Source organism: Galeopterus variegatus, unplaced genomic scaffold (assembly GCF_000696425.1).
Source record: "Galeopterus variegatus unplaced genomic scaffold, G_variegatus-3.0.2 Scaffold1487, whole genome shotgun sequence".
Lineage (NCBI taxonomy): Eukaryota > Metazoa > Chordata > Mammalia > Dermoptera > Cynocephalidae > Galeopterus > Galeopterus variegatus.
This window is the reverse complement of record NW_007727598.1, coordinates 321,131-338,544: the sequence shown is the minus strand read 5'-3', so window position 1 is coordinate 338,544 and position 17,414 is coordinate 321,131. Positions and strand designations below refer to the sequence as shown.

The 17,414-nt window shown below is 45.9% G+C and overlaps 1 protein-coding gene across 1 annotated transcript in view; it reads right to left on the bottom strand.

Moving 5' to 3' along the window:
• The window catches only part of MYO5C (myosin VC), an 84,396-nt gene that overhangs the window by 51,350 nt on the left and 15,632 nt on the right, over window positions 1–17,414 (bottom strand). The window contains exons 5-10 of the mRNA XM_008577320.1: window positions 15,408–15,564; window positions 13,035–13,178; window positions 12,002–12,083; window positions 10,494–10,601; window positions 4,220–4,326; window positions 933–1,198 (exon numbers count right to left, since the gene is read on the bottom strand). Coding sequence (XP_008575542.1) covers window positions 933–1,198; window positions 4,220–4,326; window positions 10,494–10,601; window positions 12,002–12,083; window positions 13,035–13,178; window positions 15,408–15,564 — 864 coding nt within the window. The remainder of the gene's footprint in view (window positions 1–932; window positions 1,199–4,219; window positions 4,327–10,493; window positions 10,602–12,001; window positions 12,084–13,034; window positions 13,179–15,407; window positions 15,565–17,414) is intronic.

The window sequence follows — 17,414 nt, the reverse complement described above, 5'->3', positions numbered from 1 at the left end:
GACAACACTTCACATTTGAACAATGCTATGGTTTCAAGGTGCCTTCATAATTTCTTCCATTTGATTATAATGACCCTGGGAGAGAGGCTTCATTTTACAGATGCAGAAATTGAGGTTTGGAGAGGTCCTGTGACTTTCCTGGGTTCACACAACTGGCATGCTGCTGCACTCACTCCCAGGGATCTGATCCCCAGACCCAGGCCTGTACAGCTCTTGGTCCGAAGAACATAAACACACGTCAGGCCAGGGAGTCACAAGCTTTGTGTTGCTCTGAGCTTAAGCCTCAAAGCCCCAGCTTCGGCTTTGCTTGCTTTCAATGATGCTAACATTTCCTTTGAGTCTTCTTTATTTCCAGGTCAAACTAAGCTCAGTTCTCTAGAAAGTTGCAGGATGTGCACGGGTGAGGGTTAATCCAGACATGAGCACACTGGAGAAAGTGGGAAAGGGTTTGTGCCAGGCCGTAGTGCTGCTACTTAGAGGGGAGCTTATTTATGGGGAAAGGGGTACTATTAATTCATGGGTGGCAGCAAGCAGTTACTTTTAGAATTTCTGAAGAATTTTAAACATTTAGATATACTCTAGCAAGTGCTTGTGAATTTACAGACACTCTTGTCTCAGGTTTGCCCATGTAGCCAAAAAATTCAAAGTCCTTATTACAGTGGTCCCCAGGTCCCATCACTTGCCGTTTTCCTCCCTGGCTGCTTGCCACAGCAGCAAGCTTTATGGGATGGAGATGACGGGAGAGTCTTCATTAAGGCTAAGAGAAACCATAGCCAGGAGACTGTACTTAACATCCATACAGGCAAAAACAGAGAATGTCACCTTTCTAATTATGTGAAACACAAAAGAAGAACCAGAACAAAATAATCTAAAAATAACTGGGCATTCTATATTTAAATGAGAAAAGACAGGCTCACTAAAGAGAATCTTACCCATAAATGTCCAAAACACCAATAAAAGTGTGCTGCTTTCCTGAGAACTGCAATGCTTGGTTAATTCTCTCCACAACGAAGTCAAACAGGTGAGCATAGATCTTTTTGGCCAGTGCGTCCCTGGCATTGACAGCCTGGGGCCTGGTCATGGGTTTCACCACTGTCTCGGAGGTTGTGATGATTTTGCGATTGCACAGCCACTTGGCCACTTTGCTACTCTCCAGGCCCAGGAGCTCACAGAATACCTCCAGATGACTGTCATCCTCCTTCAAAAACAAGATAAGACCCATCAGGGCTGTCCAGCCTCCGAAGCAGTACCACCCCACCACGCCAAGGCCTCCGGACCCATACTTGGGCCTGTGTGAGAGATAAGAAAGGAGCTGGCTTAAGGGTGGCCAGGCTTCAGGAGAGGGAGTGGCACTGGTCCTGCACCTGGCCCTTGGCAGGGCACCACTGCAGTGATGCCAGGCAGTCCTGGATTCTTTCATTCTGGCCAAAGAATGTCAGCACTGATCAAGGCTGCGGAAGCCATCAATCCCACTCCTGTGCATGTGACCACAGCCTCCAGCCCTCTCTCTTCCCTTTGCATCACGCTTGGGCCACCTGTCAGTATGTGGACTAACCCTGCCCCACCTGCTGTGGTCAGGAGTTTGCTGGGAGGTCTGGCCCAGGAGGTACCTAAGTTTTATTCCCAGACAGAACCTGGTACGGTTCCCTTGACTGAGCTAGCTTCTCAGCTGACACAGGGCTGTGATGGGGGACATTTCCTGGATGCACACAGTGAATCTTGTCCTCTCCCAAGCCCGGGCATGAGAACTGCCCCACTGGCCAGCAGATAAGGAGAGGGAGGAGGTGCTCTCATTTGTCTTCAGCCAGTGTGGACAAGGCTCTCATCACTTGGCAAAGAGATGTGACTCCATGTGACTAAGCACCATCATTCCTCTTGAGGCACCATCTCAGTCAACCGGGAGAGCCATGCGATTGCATTTGGACAGCATCAGAATATATATGGTGCAGGAAGCAAGCCAGAAGGCCCTGCCAACTCCTCCCTCCCACCCCACCCTCCTGACCTGCGCCACAATAAGGAGCTCGCTTCTGATATGCATGACCACCCTCTGGGGAGGGGGTTGGCAGGAAACTAACCTTCCAAGTCAAAAAAATCAGCTAATGGTGCTGCTGCAGAAGGAAATGCAAAGGGGCAGCCTTTTTATTAAGAATTTGGCTTCACCCAAATTTAATTTGTCAACATTTCAAGTTCCTGATACAAATGAACGGTATGTGCATTACAAAGCTGGAGCAGTGATTAGAGAGAGGACTGGCAAGTTTCTACAAAGATTCTTAGAATACTTCCCAAAGGGTTTTCGGTCTATCAGTTTTAATTCCTCCTCTAAAATACTACCTTCAAAACAAACGTCATGGGATAGAGCTCCATGCGATGGCACTTGCTGGGTGGAATCACATTTTTAGGCTATGGGAGTCTGAGAAGAAAGCGCAGAAGCCCAGCTTCTCCGAGGTAATGAGCAGGGAGACACAGGGGAACACGCCCTTGAAGCACGCTGCTCTCCTACCCAGGCCTGTCGTCACCTCTCTCCCAACTTCCCAGTGCTTTGGGAATTGACTAACTCTGTGAGGTCTGGACACTGCAGGGGATAAGAGGGGCGCTGAGTGTAATTAGAGGGGAGGAAAGAGACGTACCTCCTGGTCACAGGGCAACAGGACAGAAACGTACCTCCTGGTCACAGGGCAACAGGACAGGAGCCCTGAGCCAACAGCACACGCTGCTCTGCTCTCTCCCTAAACCGCAGGTTCCAGAGAGCCCAGAAATCACCAGTATCACAAAATTATCAGCTGCTCCCATCAGTTATTTTGGGGACATGAAAATAGACATTGTTATGGACTGAATGTTTGTATCCCTCCAGAATCCACATATTGAATTCTTAACCCCTGATGTGATGGTGTTTGGGATGGGGCCCTTGGGAAGTGATTAGGGTTAGATAAGGTCATGAGGGTGGAGCCTCCATGATGGGACTAATGCCCTTATAAGAAGAGACACCAGAGAGCTTGTTCTCTCTCCACCAGGTGAGGACACAGTGAGAAGGCGGCTGTGTGCAAGCCAGCCAGAGAGCCCTCACCAGAACCTGACTGTGCTGGCATCCTGATCTCAAACTTCCAGCCTCCAGATCTGTGAGAAAACAAATTTCTATTGCTTTAAACCACCCAATCTATGGTATTTTGTTGTGGCAACCTGGGTTGACTAAGACAGACATGTTAATACAAAGCTTTAAAGGTATGGACATTTTGCATTTCACAGAAACATTTTTTACTACGTGTTTGTTTTCTTCTTTACACAGACATCAATGAGACTAACCAAACACATACTCCCCCCCCACACACCCAAAATCACTACTCATAATATTTGTTGCAGAAGACGCATGCACATAAACTTATCTTGTATCCATTAAATAAAGAAATCTGTTACAAAATTTACATGGGAATATATTCCCAGAGAAGAAGCCAGCACCATTGATGTTTGATTTGAGTGGGTGTAGAGAGGTAGAGGGTATCCTTTCTGCTTAAAACTGTGCAGTGCCCTTCAAGGCCTACATGGTTTGTGCCTCCCCACCCCATCCCACCCTTTTGGTCTCATCTACCACCTCTGCTTACGTTCACTCCTTTCTGGATACACTGACTTCCTTGTTGTTTCTCAAACAACGTCTCCTGCCTGAGGGTCTTCGCACCTGCTGCTCCCTCTGCTTCAAAAGTCCTTCCCTCGCATAGAGGCATGATTTACGCCCACATCTCCTTCAGGCCTCTGCCCACTGCCACCTTATCAGAAAGGCTTTCTCTGACAGTCCCGCACAAAGGCACAGCCCCTCAGCACCCCTACTGTGCTTGACATTCCTTTGTAACAGCCATCGCCAGCTCCAGAGCCTGTATTTGTTTGTCTTTCCTCCCCTCTCCTTCCCTCCCCCCAAATCATAAGTTCCATGAATGGCTTCCTGTTTTGCTTTGTTCATAGTAGGTGCTCTATAAATATTTGTTGAATAAAAAAGAACACCTAGAATGATGCAAGACCCCCCCACTCCCACTCCCCATTGCAAGGGGAGGGTGCTTTACTCTTTGAAGGTAACCCATGGAAACCCTTGCTTCCTTGTTCCTGTTGAACCAGTCTACCCACTAAGCCCAGCTGTTCCTGCCTGGTGATAAAATGCAAAGGCAGGGAAACAATGAGCAGTTCCACTGATGACCCTCAGACCCAGGAAGGGTAAAACAAGTAAGCGTCTTACGCTAACTGAGGACCTCTCGTTGCCCACCGCGGTGATCTGCACATTTCCCAGATGTAGGATAGCTGCCAGGACCTTAAAAATGTCCATCTGGAAATCTTCCTTGAAACCTGAAAACAAACATTTTCCCAAATTAGGAACACTGTATTTCTTCTCCTACTAGTAAGATAAGCACCTGGATCCTTTCAAGACACGCTAGTACCTTCAGTGCCCAGAGCTGGGACAGGGAATGTGCAGTGGACCCCAGGGAGAATCTGGCTCACTGCTCTTTCTAGTTCACCTCCGTAGATGCACAATGTGAATGCTACAGCCCACTAGTTTTCCCCTTTGCCATGGCTACTAAGAAACTCAACACAAAAATTAATATCTGAGTAACCATTTCATGTCAGGTTCCTGGGAGAATCAGCTGTCATTCATTCCATGTGCTTTATTTTTAATGTTTTTCTTTTTTCTTTTTGCTCACAAGCTCCCTGAATTCTTTTCAAGGTGGGATGCTGGAGAGGTTCCATCCAACCTTACAGATTCTCTGCTCTCTGTTCCAGGTGACCTGCATGGACCAAGGCAACGGGCACTCATGCCCCCTGGCCTCTGGCAAGGTTCGATTAATGGAGAGCCCTGGCAGGAGATCAGAGAGGAGGAGGAGAGAGAGGTTCTGAGTATGTCTTGCCCCAGTCTCTTTCTCTGCAAGGTTACCTCAGACTGGCTGTGTGGCCCAGCTGACTGAAGGGCACTGCTCCTGGTCTGGCGCTAACTGTATGCAACTCTCCTTTCAGGCTCCATTAGTGCCCCCGTGCTTAAAACGGGAAAGAGCAGTGAACAGTTTTCCTGGGGCCCCACTGCCCATAGCAGCTCCCCTAGACCCTGCCCACATATTCATAGTTGGTCCCTTCATAAATAAACCCTCCCCCTTTTATTCCATTTTGAGTTTGCTCTGTGTTTCCCAGGGGGACGTTGACTGATGTAGGTGGAATATAAATTATAAATATGTAACAGATTCAGTCAGTATGAGGGGATTAGCACATACTCTGGAGCAAAAAATAAACTAGATCAGCTGCTTGAAAGGACTTTGTGTCTGATCCCCATAAATCATACCAGAGAACCTGCAGCTGTGAGCCAGACTTTGCTAGCTCAGGACCCACCAGTGTGCTAATAACACTGCAGTGAGTCCGAGAGCTTAGAGGTGTACTTGGGCAGGCGGGGCAGGCTCATTTCCATCGATATCCATGCTCTCTGTCCACACTGGAGTGGAGGCCAGTGACCCCCACACCCCCCAAGCAGAAAAGCCGCAGGCTCTCCCTGCCAGATAAGAGCCGCAGCTGCCACCCATTGCTCCTCACTGGAATATTTCATTAGCAGGTAGGTCATATTCTTAAATATTTTCAAAACCTGCAAAATGTTCTCTGCTTCAAAGAGTAAATAAAATCAAAGTCTCAAAAGATTTCAAACAAAAAATATATGGAAGAGTCCAGACCTTTGCCGCTTTTCCATTTGGCGTTAGCTCCTCCATGTGAAGGACAGATGTGTCTACCAGAAATAAACTCCCAGGCCCCAACATGGTAAATGACAGGTAAGTGATGGGCAAAAGCAACCAAAAATGCAAAGTTTGGGAATCTTCATTCTGACACTCCTACCAATTCTCTCTGATCCATAACTAAGTCACTTAACTAATCCATGCCTTCCAGAAACAAAAAAGTGAAATACCTCCGAAGCAATGAAGTGAAAGAAAGAATTTAAGACCTCTGTTCAGTAATCATCTTCAGTGAGACAAGGTCACGCAATAGCAATGCTGGCCTGAATTAGATTCCAGGGAGAAGCACATTGGTCATGGCCCTGAGCCTGAGGCCCAAGCTAGGTCTGACATTTCCAGGGTGTTCTTCCTGTCAGAGATCAGGGTCATGACAACAGCCAAATGGCAAGAATCAATGGATGAATCAAATGAGAGAGAGCCAACAGAAGGACAGAGGAAAGCTGCTTTTATCAAACACACCCCCTTCTGCTTCCTGGGGGTAATTTCACGGCTAGCTAAGATGCCTCAGGAGCAGAACCACAGGGGAAAGCGAATGCAACTCTTGTCTCTAGCACTGTTCCAGTACTTTCCACATATCCTCTCATCTAATGCTCACAAGAATTATATGAGGTGAGTCCTAGTATTGTTCCCACTTTACAGAGGAGGAAACTAAGGCATAGAAAGGTTAGGGAACCTGCCTAGGGTCACGTTAGGCATGTCATATATAAGCAGTTTAATGCCAGTGCCCCCTGCAATATGTGGAAAGACCTGCAGAGTTCATAAAACCATCTGAGCTTCACCCCAGTGTGTCTAAACATGAAGTTCCCTGATGACCCCTTGCCCAGCCAAGGAGAAGTTTGGGCAGGATCTAAAGGTGCATTTGCTGGTGTGCCATGGAGTAGATTTGTGTATTAAACCAGATGACCTCACTGCTAATGTTGCCCATCTCTCTACACTGTCTCCACAACAAACCACGGCAACTGGTGAATCAACCCACAAGTACTGACTTAGAGATTACATTTTAAAAAAGGATGATCTGCCCAAGTATGTTATAATCCTGTGTATGATTCAAGTTAGGGAGCCAGCCCTTGAGATCTCTACCTAAGAAAGATGATACCAAGACTCAAACAAAAAGGTAAGGTCAATGGGACGAGCAGTATAAATCAGGTATTCACATTGTGAGGAGATGTGTTGTTCAGTTGAATTTTCTGTGACAATGGAAATGTTCTGCAACTTTGAAGTGCAATATGGTAGCTCTTAGCCACACGTGGCTATGAGCACTTGAAATGTTCCTTGTGCAAGTGAAGAACTGAATTTTAAATTTTTATTCACTTTAATTAAGTTAAATGTAAACAGTCACTTGTGGCTGGTGGCTACTGTGTGGACAGCACAGGTTTAGAGACCGTGAAATCAATACACAGCGTGAGATCACTCATTGGTTGTGGGGCTGTAGGACGATGGAACTCTCAAGGTTGCAGTGAGGTCACTGGTTCCACACATGAATCCATCCTACAACAGTAAATGGACCTCTGGACTTTGCTCAAACTTCTCCTTTGCCTGGCATGGGGTCATCATGGGACTTAATGTTTAGACACACCGGGGTGAAGCTCAGATGGCTTCCTGAACACAGATATTTTCATATATTGCACGAAAACTAAGGAACCTATCAACTATGCCCACTCTACCATCTAGGACAAGAATCTGCGAACATTTTCTTACTACCCTTTGCAGCCGAATGGCATATGTCACAATTCCTCAACACTATCACTGTAGTGTGAAAGCAACCGTAGACAATACCTAAACAAATGAGGGTGGCTAAGTTCCAACTGAACTTTACTTATAAAAACAGGCCTGTCTGCTGACCCCCGGTCTAGGACATTTTTTAGCAATTGCTTTCTTTAAATGGGTACTGATCTCTCACACTAACATAGCATGCCACATCTCACAGACGACTTTAGACATTGTATCTTAATCCTTACAACATCCCCACTAGCTACTGTGGTAGCTGCTCTCCAGGACCCTCACACACCACCGTCCCAGTGCTCACGCCGTGTCACTCCCTCCCTGTGAGTCATGAGTCTGAGCTGGCCCCATGACTTGCTTTTGACTTTCCAGAATAGAACACTGTGATACTGCATTGACTTCTGAGGCTGGTTCATAAAAAGCCTCTTGGAAATGTCTCTGGGAGAAGCTAGCCATGACGTAAGAAGTCCATCTACCCTGAGACCAGCGTGCTGTGAGGAAGTCCAATGAGGAGGTCACTTGGAGAGAGAGATGCCCACCCAGTCCCCAGCCATTCTAGCAATCCCAGTCATGTGGGAGAAGAAGACTTCAGAGGACTTAGCCCCTGACACCATCACAGGAGAGTCCCCAAGTGAGACACACCCAGCTGAGCCCAGTCAACTCAGAATCATGAGAGATAATAAGAAATGTCATTTTAAGCCACTAAAAATTGGGAAACAGCAGTAGATAACTGGGACAACTAAATATTTTCATTATTACTCCACTGTACGGAAGAGAAAACTGGCGCCGGGGATAATAACTGACATGTGTAAGGCCACAGACTGATCTTGTGACACATAAAAAAAATCAGAGTGAATTCGTGATAACGAATAATTAAGTACTAAATTGTGAGATCTAACAGCCAATGCACAGGCAATCAGAGGAGATGGGGCAACGGGCTGGCATCTTTAAACAATGAGCTCGTTGGAGAGTAAACGGGGACAGATTCTGTCATAGTCCTGGGGTTCTACCAGCCACACTCCCAGTCACCTGCTGAGGTACTGCCCTCTTGGAGGGGAGGGGCGTGACTGTCCCCAGCCCCTTCCCACCTGCCCACCATGCATAGCACAGTGGGCAGCCATGACCATTAACAGCCATGGGACGTGGTGGATGGTTGTACTCTCTCCCCACAAAACATTGGGGAGCCTTGTTGAAAACATCTAGGTCTGTGCTCAGGGCTGGGACTGGGGGGAGGCAGGATAAGTGCCTGGGGCCAACCCTGCACTTGAGTGATCCCAAGAGTGAGCGCCTTGGTGACTTTTCAGCCCTAGCCTCCTCTTGCCTCATCCTAGTCTCAACCCTACTGGTGGGGAAATTTGTGAAAACAACCTAATTTGTGTGATACAGTGGGGAAAATCACTGCAAACTGCTGGGCTCCCATGTTGAGGGACTGTTTTATGGAAGAAGAGATGGGTTTACTCAAAGGAGGTTAGGGCTTGGACAACAGGGAATGCAGAGGGATAGAAGGCAGGTGGTGACGCCTCGGGGGCCCCTGCCATGTGCTCGGCCTGGTGCTAGGGGCTTTCACCCAAGTTGCTTACTGGCCGTCGTGAAAGGCGTACTGCCACTCTACAGATCAGGAAACCGAGTCTCAGGGAGGGGAGCCGCCTTAAGTCATACCAACTAGGATTTCAATTCACGTTTATCTGATCCCGAAGCCTACTCCCCTCCCCGCTGCCCCATGTGATTTTGCTGTGAGGAGAACACTGTGGAGGTGGGAGGCGGACCCATGAGGATAAAGGTGGGGGGTGGTGATGGGCAGGATGGGACACATGGACCGCAGTCCCCTTGGAGCCCAGCCCGAGCTAGGCTACCTGTCCCCTCCTCACTGTGCTCCCTCTCATGGGAGTTACGACTGTAATTATTTTAAGAAAATGTTAATCAGTACCGACAGTGTTGATCTTACTGCTATGAAATGTTTAAATTGCCCTTCTCCACGAAGCGGTTTCGAGGGAGCAGAATCTGATAGTAATTTTGCTTAGGAAACCACCTTGTTTTCATTCTCAATTATCCAATTGTGCTCCTTTTGCCTATTACTTCGGTATTTTTAACCTCAAATTCTTTGTCTTTTATATTCAAATATGGTCAACCAGGCCACAACAATTAAAACAGTGTTCTGAGATTTCTGTGAGATGTAAAAATGGCCTGTCATCTCATACTGACCGGAAACTTTGGCAGTTGCATGTGAATGTCTACACTAATATGCAATGAGAAAGTGAATGACCACTTTTACAAAGGCCACTTGGTAGACAGCCTTTCTGAACACGGGCTCCATGTGGGAAAAGTAAGATGGAGAAAGACTAAGAACAACTAGCGATCCTGTGAGAGTCGCAGCTGCTCCACCAGCATCAGCATCCAAGTAACAGAAGGTTTAGTTTTCTGTATAAAAACAAGAAGTTTTTAGATGCAGAAGGCAAAAACAGTTCTGCTCCATACTCATCACGTTACCTTGGCTAAATCACTTACTGTCTCTGTGCCTTAGTTCCCTCTTGTAAAATGGGAGAAATACCATCACCTACTTACTTCATAGAGTGGTTGTAGGTTTGAATGAGTTAATACAGGTCATAAAGTGTTTAGGATGTGCCTGCCACATTGTAAGCTCCATAGAAGTGTCCACTGTTTTATTACCATCATCAAGATACCTATAAGGTCAAGTAGGGTCAACATTACATTTCTGAATGGCATCCGACCTTTGCTCCACCAGTCTTCTTTGTAGTCGGCCCAGAAGAGCTTGTGAGCATCTGCAGGGCTTACAGCCCATGCCTCTAACACCAAACCAGCAAGCTGGAGGGGAGCATATATCAATTTCTAGCTCTTTCAAAAGAGAAAAGCACAGTCTTGACTATGTAGTCTCCAAATATGTTCTGATTGGCTTATCCTAAAATTAGGAGTCTTCAGGACACATGCATGCTAGGAATTCCTACCTTTCTCTTTTTTTTCTTTTTTAAGAAAAAGTGACCACACCTCAGACAGGGTATTCTCACTTACCCAGTAGCACAAAGGTCTTCTGAGTCTCTACCATGTTGGCTCTGTCATTTACACCCTCAATGACAGTGTTGCCTCCCATTCTTGTGTAATTAAATTCTTCTGCACTCCCTGGAATCAAAAAGTAAAAATTGTTATGTCTGCAACACAGAAATTTGGATGTACATGTTTATCAGAAGAAGGAAAGGTCACAGTTACTGAGCTAGGTCAAGCACGTTACATATGTTATTCCATTTTTATCCCTTTGAATTCTGTGTCACAGATGCAGAAGCTGAGGCTCAGGAAAGTGAAGGGGACCTGCTCGAGGTCCCACGGCTGATGATAGGGCAAGCATTTAAACACAGGCCTGACTCTAAAGCTCATGGTTTTTCTTCCTGTACTTAACATTTTTGCATAGATTTAATGAGGTTCATTGAATGTATAGTAAATGCATACATTTAAGATGTACAATTTGTTTTGACATATGTATACCCTTATAAAACTAGCACCACAATCAAGATAATGGCCATATGTACATCTAGTATTTAAATAGTAGAGAACCCAACAGAAAGTCCTTCCACACATTCACTATTCACATTCTGTTTGGCAGACAAGGCATAGATATTGTCTTCATGTGAAATCTACAGAAACTTAGATTCCAAGAGAGCAAGAAACCTCTCCAGAATTAGAGTGTGAGTTCAACTCCAACACACTAGAAGTCACCTCTGGTAATTCTCATCCACCAGCATGGCACAAACAACCAAGACAGGAGAGCTGTGACAGGGTTTGGGTTATTTGTGCTTAAAGACAAATAGCTCTACACCTTAGCCATGCTTGTAGTACGATTAATTATACTACAAATAGTGAATGACCCTGAGTCATCATGGAATTTCAAATTATGATAGAGGTGCTTTGTTTAAGAAGACAGGGAAATATGTCATACATTTTAGAAAAACAACTACCTAAGGATGTTCATATAAAAAGGAAACTTTGGGGCTTACAGAAGTAAGTTCCAGTTGTCAGGAGGCCTCATCCAAGTGGTTCTGGCTGAATAACCATAGTCACTCAATGAGCTTTGAAAGAACCCTGGGACTGAAGAGGCCCCCCTCTCCCTGGAATCACTGCCCGGCCCCCACCTAATCCATCTCCTTGGTTAGATTCCACCTCTGAAACCAAAGGAACTTATGTCTTTGGACAGAATACTTTTTTTTTTTTTTTTTTCCGTGTCCGGCAATGGATCACAACCCTCAGTGTCGCACCCGTACCGGACCGGGACCGGCAATGGGATCGCAACCCTCGGCGTTGCCCCCGCGCCTCGCTCAGCCAGTGAGCGGGAACCGGTCTGTATGTGGGATCCGAACCCTCGGCAGGAGCGCCGCCGCGCTTCCCAAGCGGCGCACTAGCGCAGTGCGCCACCGGGCCGGCCCCTGGACAGAATACTTTTTAAAGTTGTATTACTATAATAAGAAATTAACCTAGAATTGAAACCCCTACAGAAAAGGAAACCCGTCCACACACCATCCGTCACATACCCAATTTAAGATGTTTAAATTCCGACTGCTGTGCCGATGCACAAAGCTGATAGAAAATGTGGTAATTTCGTTCGTTTTCCGACTGTAAAATAAAGAAAAGCCCCCAAAATTACACCAACCCATTACAAGTGAAAATCCTGGGTTTTTCACTAGAGGGCCCTAGACAGTAATGCAGGCGGACAATTCTGCTAGCATGGACACTGATATTTATGGCCAGCTCACACCTGGACCCTTCCTCTCAACAAAGAAATGGGTGGCCTGAGATCATCCTCCAAATAATGACCCCAGGGAAAATGTTATTAAGTGAAAACATTCTGTGAAGTGGGAATGATGTAATTCATACTAGGTGATTTTTAAGAAACTCCCCATAATACAAGGCTTACAGTTGCTCACCTCCTGGGCCAAAACTATGAGAATTTTTTCCATTTTATTGACAGAAGAGACTTTCTTTTCCCCCCATCCACCACTAGTTCTAATCCCATTCCCTTCCTGATAGGAAAGTCAGTCTAACAGCTTTGTCTGTTGCAGTTTTTGTGTTCTGTAAAGATAAACTTGATTTTTAAACTATAATGATTTTTTAAGTGTCCCAAATTAAAAAGTCATAACTTTTTCCCTCAATCATATAACTTCACTGATATTGCACCTATCCATCAATTTTTTTTTTCGTGACGGGCAACGGATCGCAACCCTCAGTGTCGCGCCCGGACCAGACCGGGACCGGCAACGGGATCGCAACCCTCAGTGTTGCCCCCACTCCTCGCTCAGCCAGTGAGCGGCCGGTCTGTATGTGGGATCCGAACCCTCGGTGGGAGCGCTGCCGCGCTTCCCAAGCAGCGCACTGTAGCAGTGCGCCACTGGGCCGGCCCAATTTTTGTTTTTAATAAACAGAAAAGAATCCAAAGTGCAAAAGAAAGGCGGGAAAACTCTACTCTTCAAGTCATGGAACAACGTAGGTTGATTAATGAGTATATAAATGTAAACAATGCTTTAAAAGTTGGAGAAAAGGAAATTTAACTAATACTTTTATCCTTACTTGAAAGACGACTCTGGATTTTTCCAGGAGGTAAGTTCTCATGTTGGCTCCTATAATTTGATTTCTCTCATCAAAACTGATTTCCGTGTATTTCCCAAAGCGACTACTGTTGTCATTGCGGGTGGTCTTGGCATTTCCAACAGCCTACAAAACATAAGACTCACTTGCAATCACAACATTAAAAGATCTTTGCATCAAAATTATTGGAACAGATTTTAGTAAAATCCAATCCTGTACATTGGGGGAAGGTGTGATTAGCAGAGGGAGGTCTGGGCCGGGGAAAGAGGAAAGCAGCCCAAGGCTTACAGGGACACGACACATCCCGAGCCTGCCATCCAAGGCTCTCCTAAGTCTCACTGAGAGACACTGTGTAGGATCAGAAAGAGCACAAGTACTGATGTCTCATGGCCCTGGATTCCATTTTTGCTATCTGTGTAATGCTGTATGTTATTTCATCTTTCCAAGTCTCAATTTCTCTATCTGTAATATGGGAATAATGTGCATCTTACTGATATGGACTGAATGCTTGTGTCCCCCCAAATCCGTATGTTGAAATCCTAACCCTAGGTGTTGGTATTAGGAGGTGGGGCCTTTAGGAAGTAATTAGGTCATGAGGGTGGAGACCTCATGAATAGGATTTTACTGCCCGTATAAAAGGGACCCCAGAGAGCCCTCTTGCTCTCTTTTTCTGCCATGGGAGGGGACAGTGAGAAGATGGCAGTCTGAGACCCATGTGAGACCCAGAAGAGAGCCCTCACCAGAACCTGACCATGCTAACACACTGATCTCAGACTTCTGGCCTCCAGAACTGTGACAAATAAATTTTGGTTATTTATAAGCCACCTGGTTGACAGTACATGGTTATAGCAGCCCAAACAGATGCAAGCACTTACAGAGTTGGGAGGATTAAATGAGATAACATAAACTGCCTCAACTCCTCCATGTCCCAAGTACTATAGATGCTCAATTAAAAGTCCACATCCTTCATTCAACCTTTATTTCTGTTCTTGCCCTTTACTACTTTTCCCTCCTCAAACTTTCCCCTCAACCAAAAAACCTGTTCTCTCCCATCCCTCCCACTCCCTGAGCATGAATTTTGCTTTTTACTTCTGTTCTTGAATTCCATCTCTTCTGCCTGTCCCCTCCCACCTCCTGAGCACCCTCCTTCTCGAAGGACCCTCCTTATGCACACGTACTGCACTTCCTGCCCAGCTCAGCATGATTTCTAGCAAAATATATTTACTGAGCACCTACTATGTGCCTTGTGCTCGGTAAGAAAAGGTGAACCAAATAGACATGGTCTTGCCTTTATGGAGCTTAAAGTCTAGTGGGAGAGACAAACTCTAAATAAATAACCACACAAAATTATCCATTGGACGCTTAACTTGGCACTGCCTATTGACAACTTTTCTATTGCTATCTTGGATTGTAATTTATGACTCTATTTAGTGAGCCTATGCCTCTGGACTGTGAATTTCACAGTATTTCTGGTTTTTTTCCTCCTTCCCCTTATGTTTCTAGTTAGTTTTAAAATATGCTCATATTAGGTAAGAAGAGTCTTAAACTTGGGGGCTGGGTCTTATTCTTTTCCATTAATTCCCACATCATCTGGCACAGTAGCTCAAAGCAGGTGGTCTGACAAATATTCATGAGGATTCTGATCTGAGAAAACAGGGAGAAGCAGTAGAGGGGTCTAACGTTCTTAATTATTTGCTCTGCTTCCAAATCAATCCTCTTCCCATTTTGTGAGGCAGCTGGAGTTGGCCTGTGGGGTCCTCTCCTGTGCCTGTCAGATGCCCCTTCCTCCCCCCTGGGTGCTATCACGGTTGGCCTTGCCCCCCCCCCCGCCCCCATCAGTGGTATAAAGACAACTGGACTTTTGGGGGAGAAAAGGAGGAAGAGCCTTGATATATGGCAAATTTGTAAGGTGCAAATACTTCTACCATGATTGATTTCAAACTACAAAAGTTTAACAATAAGCTCACAAAATTCCTGAATATTTAACAATCAGCTCATAAAAGTTGATGCCAGTTGGCTGGAGACCACCACTGGTCTCAGGGTACCAGCGATGTCTGTGGTTGGAGAAATTTCCCCTGGGATATAAATGTTAACAGGGACTCTTGAAATCCAATGGTAGAATTTCCAGCCCAGCAGGTGGAGGAAGAGAGCCTTGGAAGTAGCCATCTCTGCCCCAACTTCCTTCGAATCCCACTGGAGAGCAGACATCCTGGCTCTCTCCTGCCCTCACTTCTCTGGTCTTTACAGGGTGGGAACTTGAGCTACCAAGGACAGCACATAACAAACCGACCCACATCTCCATCGTCAGCGGCCCGCCTCGGTCGGCTCCCCACCTGCCGCCCGCAGTGTGCACACCTCGGTGATGGGGTTGGACGCCAGCACCTTGTCCTCCACGTGTGCGTTACTGCTCGACTTGCTGACGGTGGCGAAGTACCTCATGGCGTACCGAGCTGATACTGTCTTTCCAGCACCGGATTCTCCACTTACAATTATTGACTGATTTCTGTTGTTTCTAAGACAAATAAATAGAGGGTTTTTAAATGTTAATTTCTTCCCATTAAAAAGGCAACATTAAGAAAAACGCAGACAAGCTGGGAGAAGCTTTATTTCATCACTCTAAAGTAACCATTTTTAACATTTCAGTGAATTTCCTTCTAGTCTTTTTTTCCCCCTATATGATCATGCAGAACATATGATTTTGTTTCCTTTTATGTCCTCTGTGTTGAGGGTCCGTAAGACCATTCCTAGGTTCAATGATCTACTAGGAAGGCTCAGCATATTCGGGTACTGATGGCTCAGATGTATCACAGCAAAAGGACACACAGCAAAATCAGCAGAGGGAAAAGCACAGGGACGAAGTCTGGAGAAAACCACGTGTAAACTTCCAAGGGTCCTCTCTCAATCAAGTCACCTAGGACACAGTTAATAACCTCCAGCAATGACTCTGACAGCACATGTGAAATGTTGTCTACCCGGGTAGCTCACTAGAGATTCAGTGCCCACCCTCTGCCTAGCAGATACCAACATTCCAGACTCCCAGAAGGAAAGCAGGCATTCGGTGTAAACTGTATTGTTTACACAGCTTAGTTTAGGTACAGTGAGCCACTTTACCCACTAGGAAATTGTGGGAACCTTCCTGAAATCAGAGGTCAGTCACAGGCCAACCTTGCAAGCAGGGCTCTGGGGAGAGTAGTCTCAGGCCCTATTTCAACTCCTTTCTGTGGATCCCACTTAAATATAAAACATTTTCAAGACATCCTTTTGAGAGCAGTTATACAAAATATGTTTGGGAACATATGAGCTCTGTAAGCCAACATGCTCTGTTACTTAATTTAGAGGTTTACTATTATAATTATTGAAACATAATCATATGTGTTTGTGGGGTACAGAGTTGAATATCAATACCCATGTACAATATGTGATGGTCAAATCAGGATAATTAGCATATTCATCATTACAAAGATTTTTTAAAAATGCATCAAGCTTTTCATGTCATAAGATTATGATGGTAGAACCTTATTATATGCTGTTCTATGTGTCTAGCACAGCTTATATGCCAGGTGAATACTTTACAGATTCTCATTTAAGCTTCACAAATATCCTATGACATATATATCTATTTTACAGATGCGTGAAATGGTGACTCAGAGAGGTGTAGTGACTTGGCCCAGAGCACACAGCACACAGCCTCCCCATGTGAGTGCTGGAGGGGACCTCAGAGATAAAGCTCCTGGTCCAATCCTTCCATTTCAAAAAGAAGAAATGAAGATACTGAGGAAGACCTGCTCAGTGTTGCTCAGCTGGGTAGGACAGGGCTGGGATTACTAAAGCCGGGCTGTCCTGAGTCTAGCATCAAGCACGTCCAATGTGAACCTGCCCATGTTCACTTCTGTTATTACAGTTTCACAGATAGACCTCCACAGAGAAAGCTGGCTCTTCCAGTTTGAGCCTGGCACAGCCCTACCACTCCAACGAGCTCACACTACTGATGCCTAGACTCTTATCACAGAGACTCCCGGGAGACCTGCAGGGAGCCAGGGAAAATCCCCAAACCACAGGTGTTTTAGAGTTGGAAGGAGTCTTGGTGTGGCAGAAATAGCTAATTCTCTGCCCAACATTCATTCTCCCCTTCCTTCTTAGGGCCTATGCCTCAACTACTAGCTGGCATGTTGCTGCCCCTACGAAAGACTACATATGCCAGCTTCCCTTACGGCCAGGTGTGGCCATGTAAGTGGGTCCTGGCCAATGACATGTGAGCAGAAGTGCTTTGTGGGGCTTCTGGGAAGTCTCCTTAACCTGGAGGCCCTCGCCCTTCCCCTTGGATGCCCTGTCATCTCAAATATGGAGGAAACAGCTGAGCAT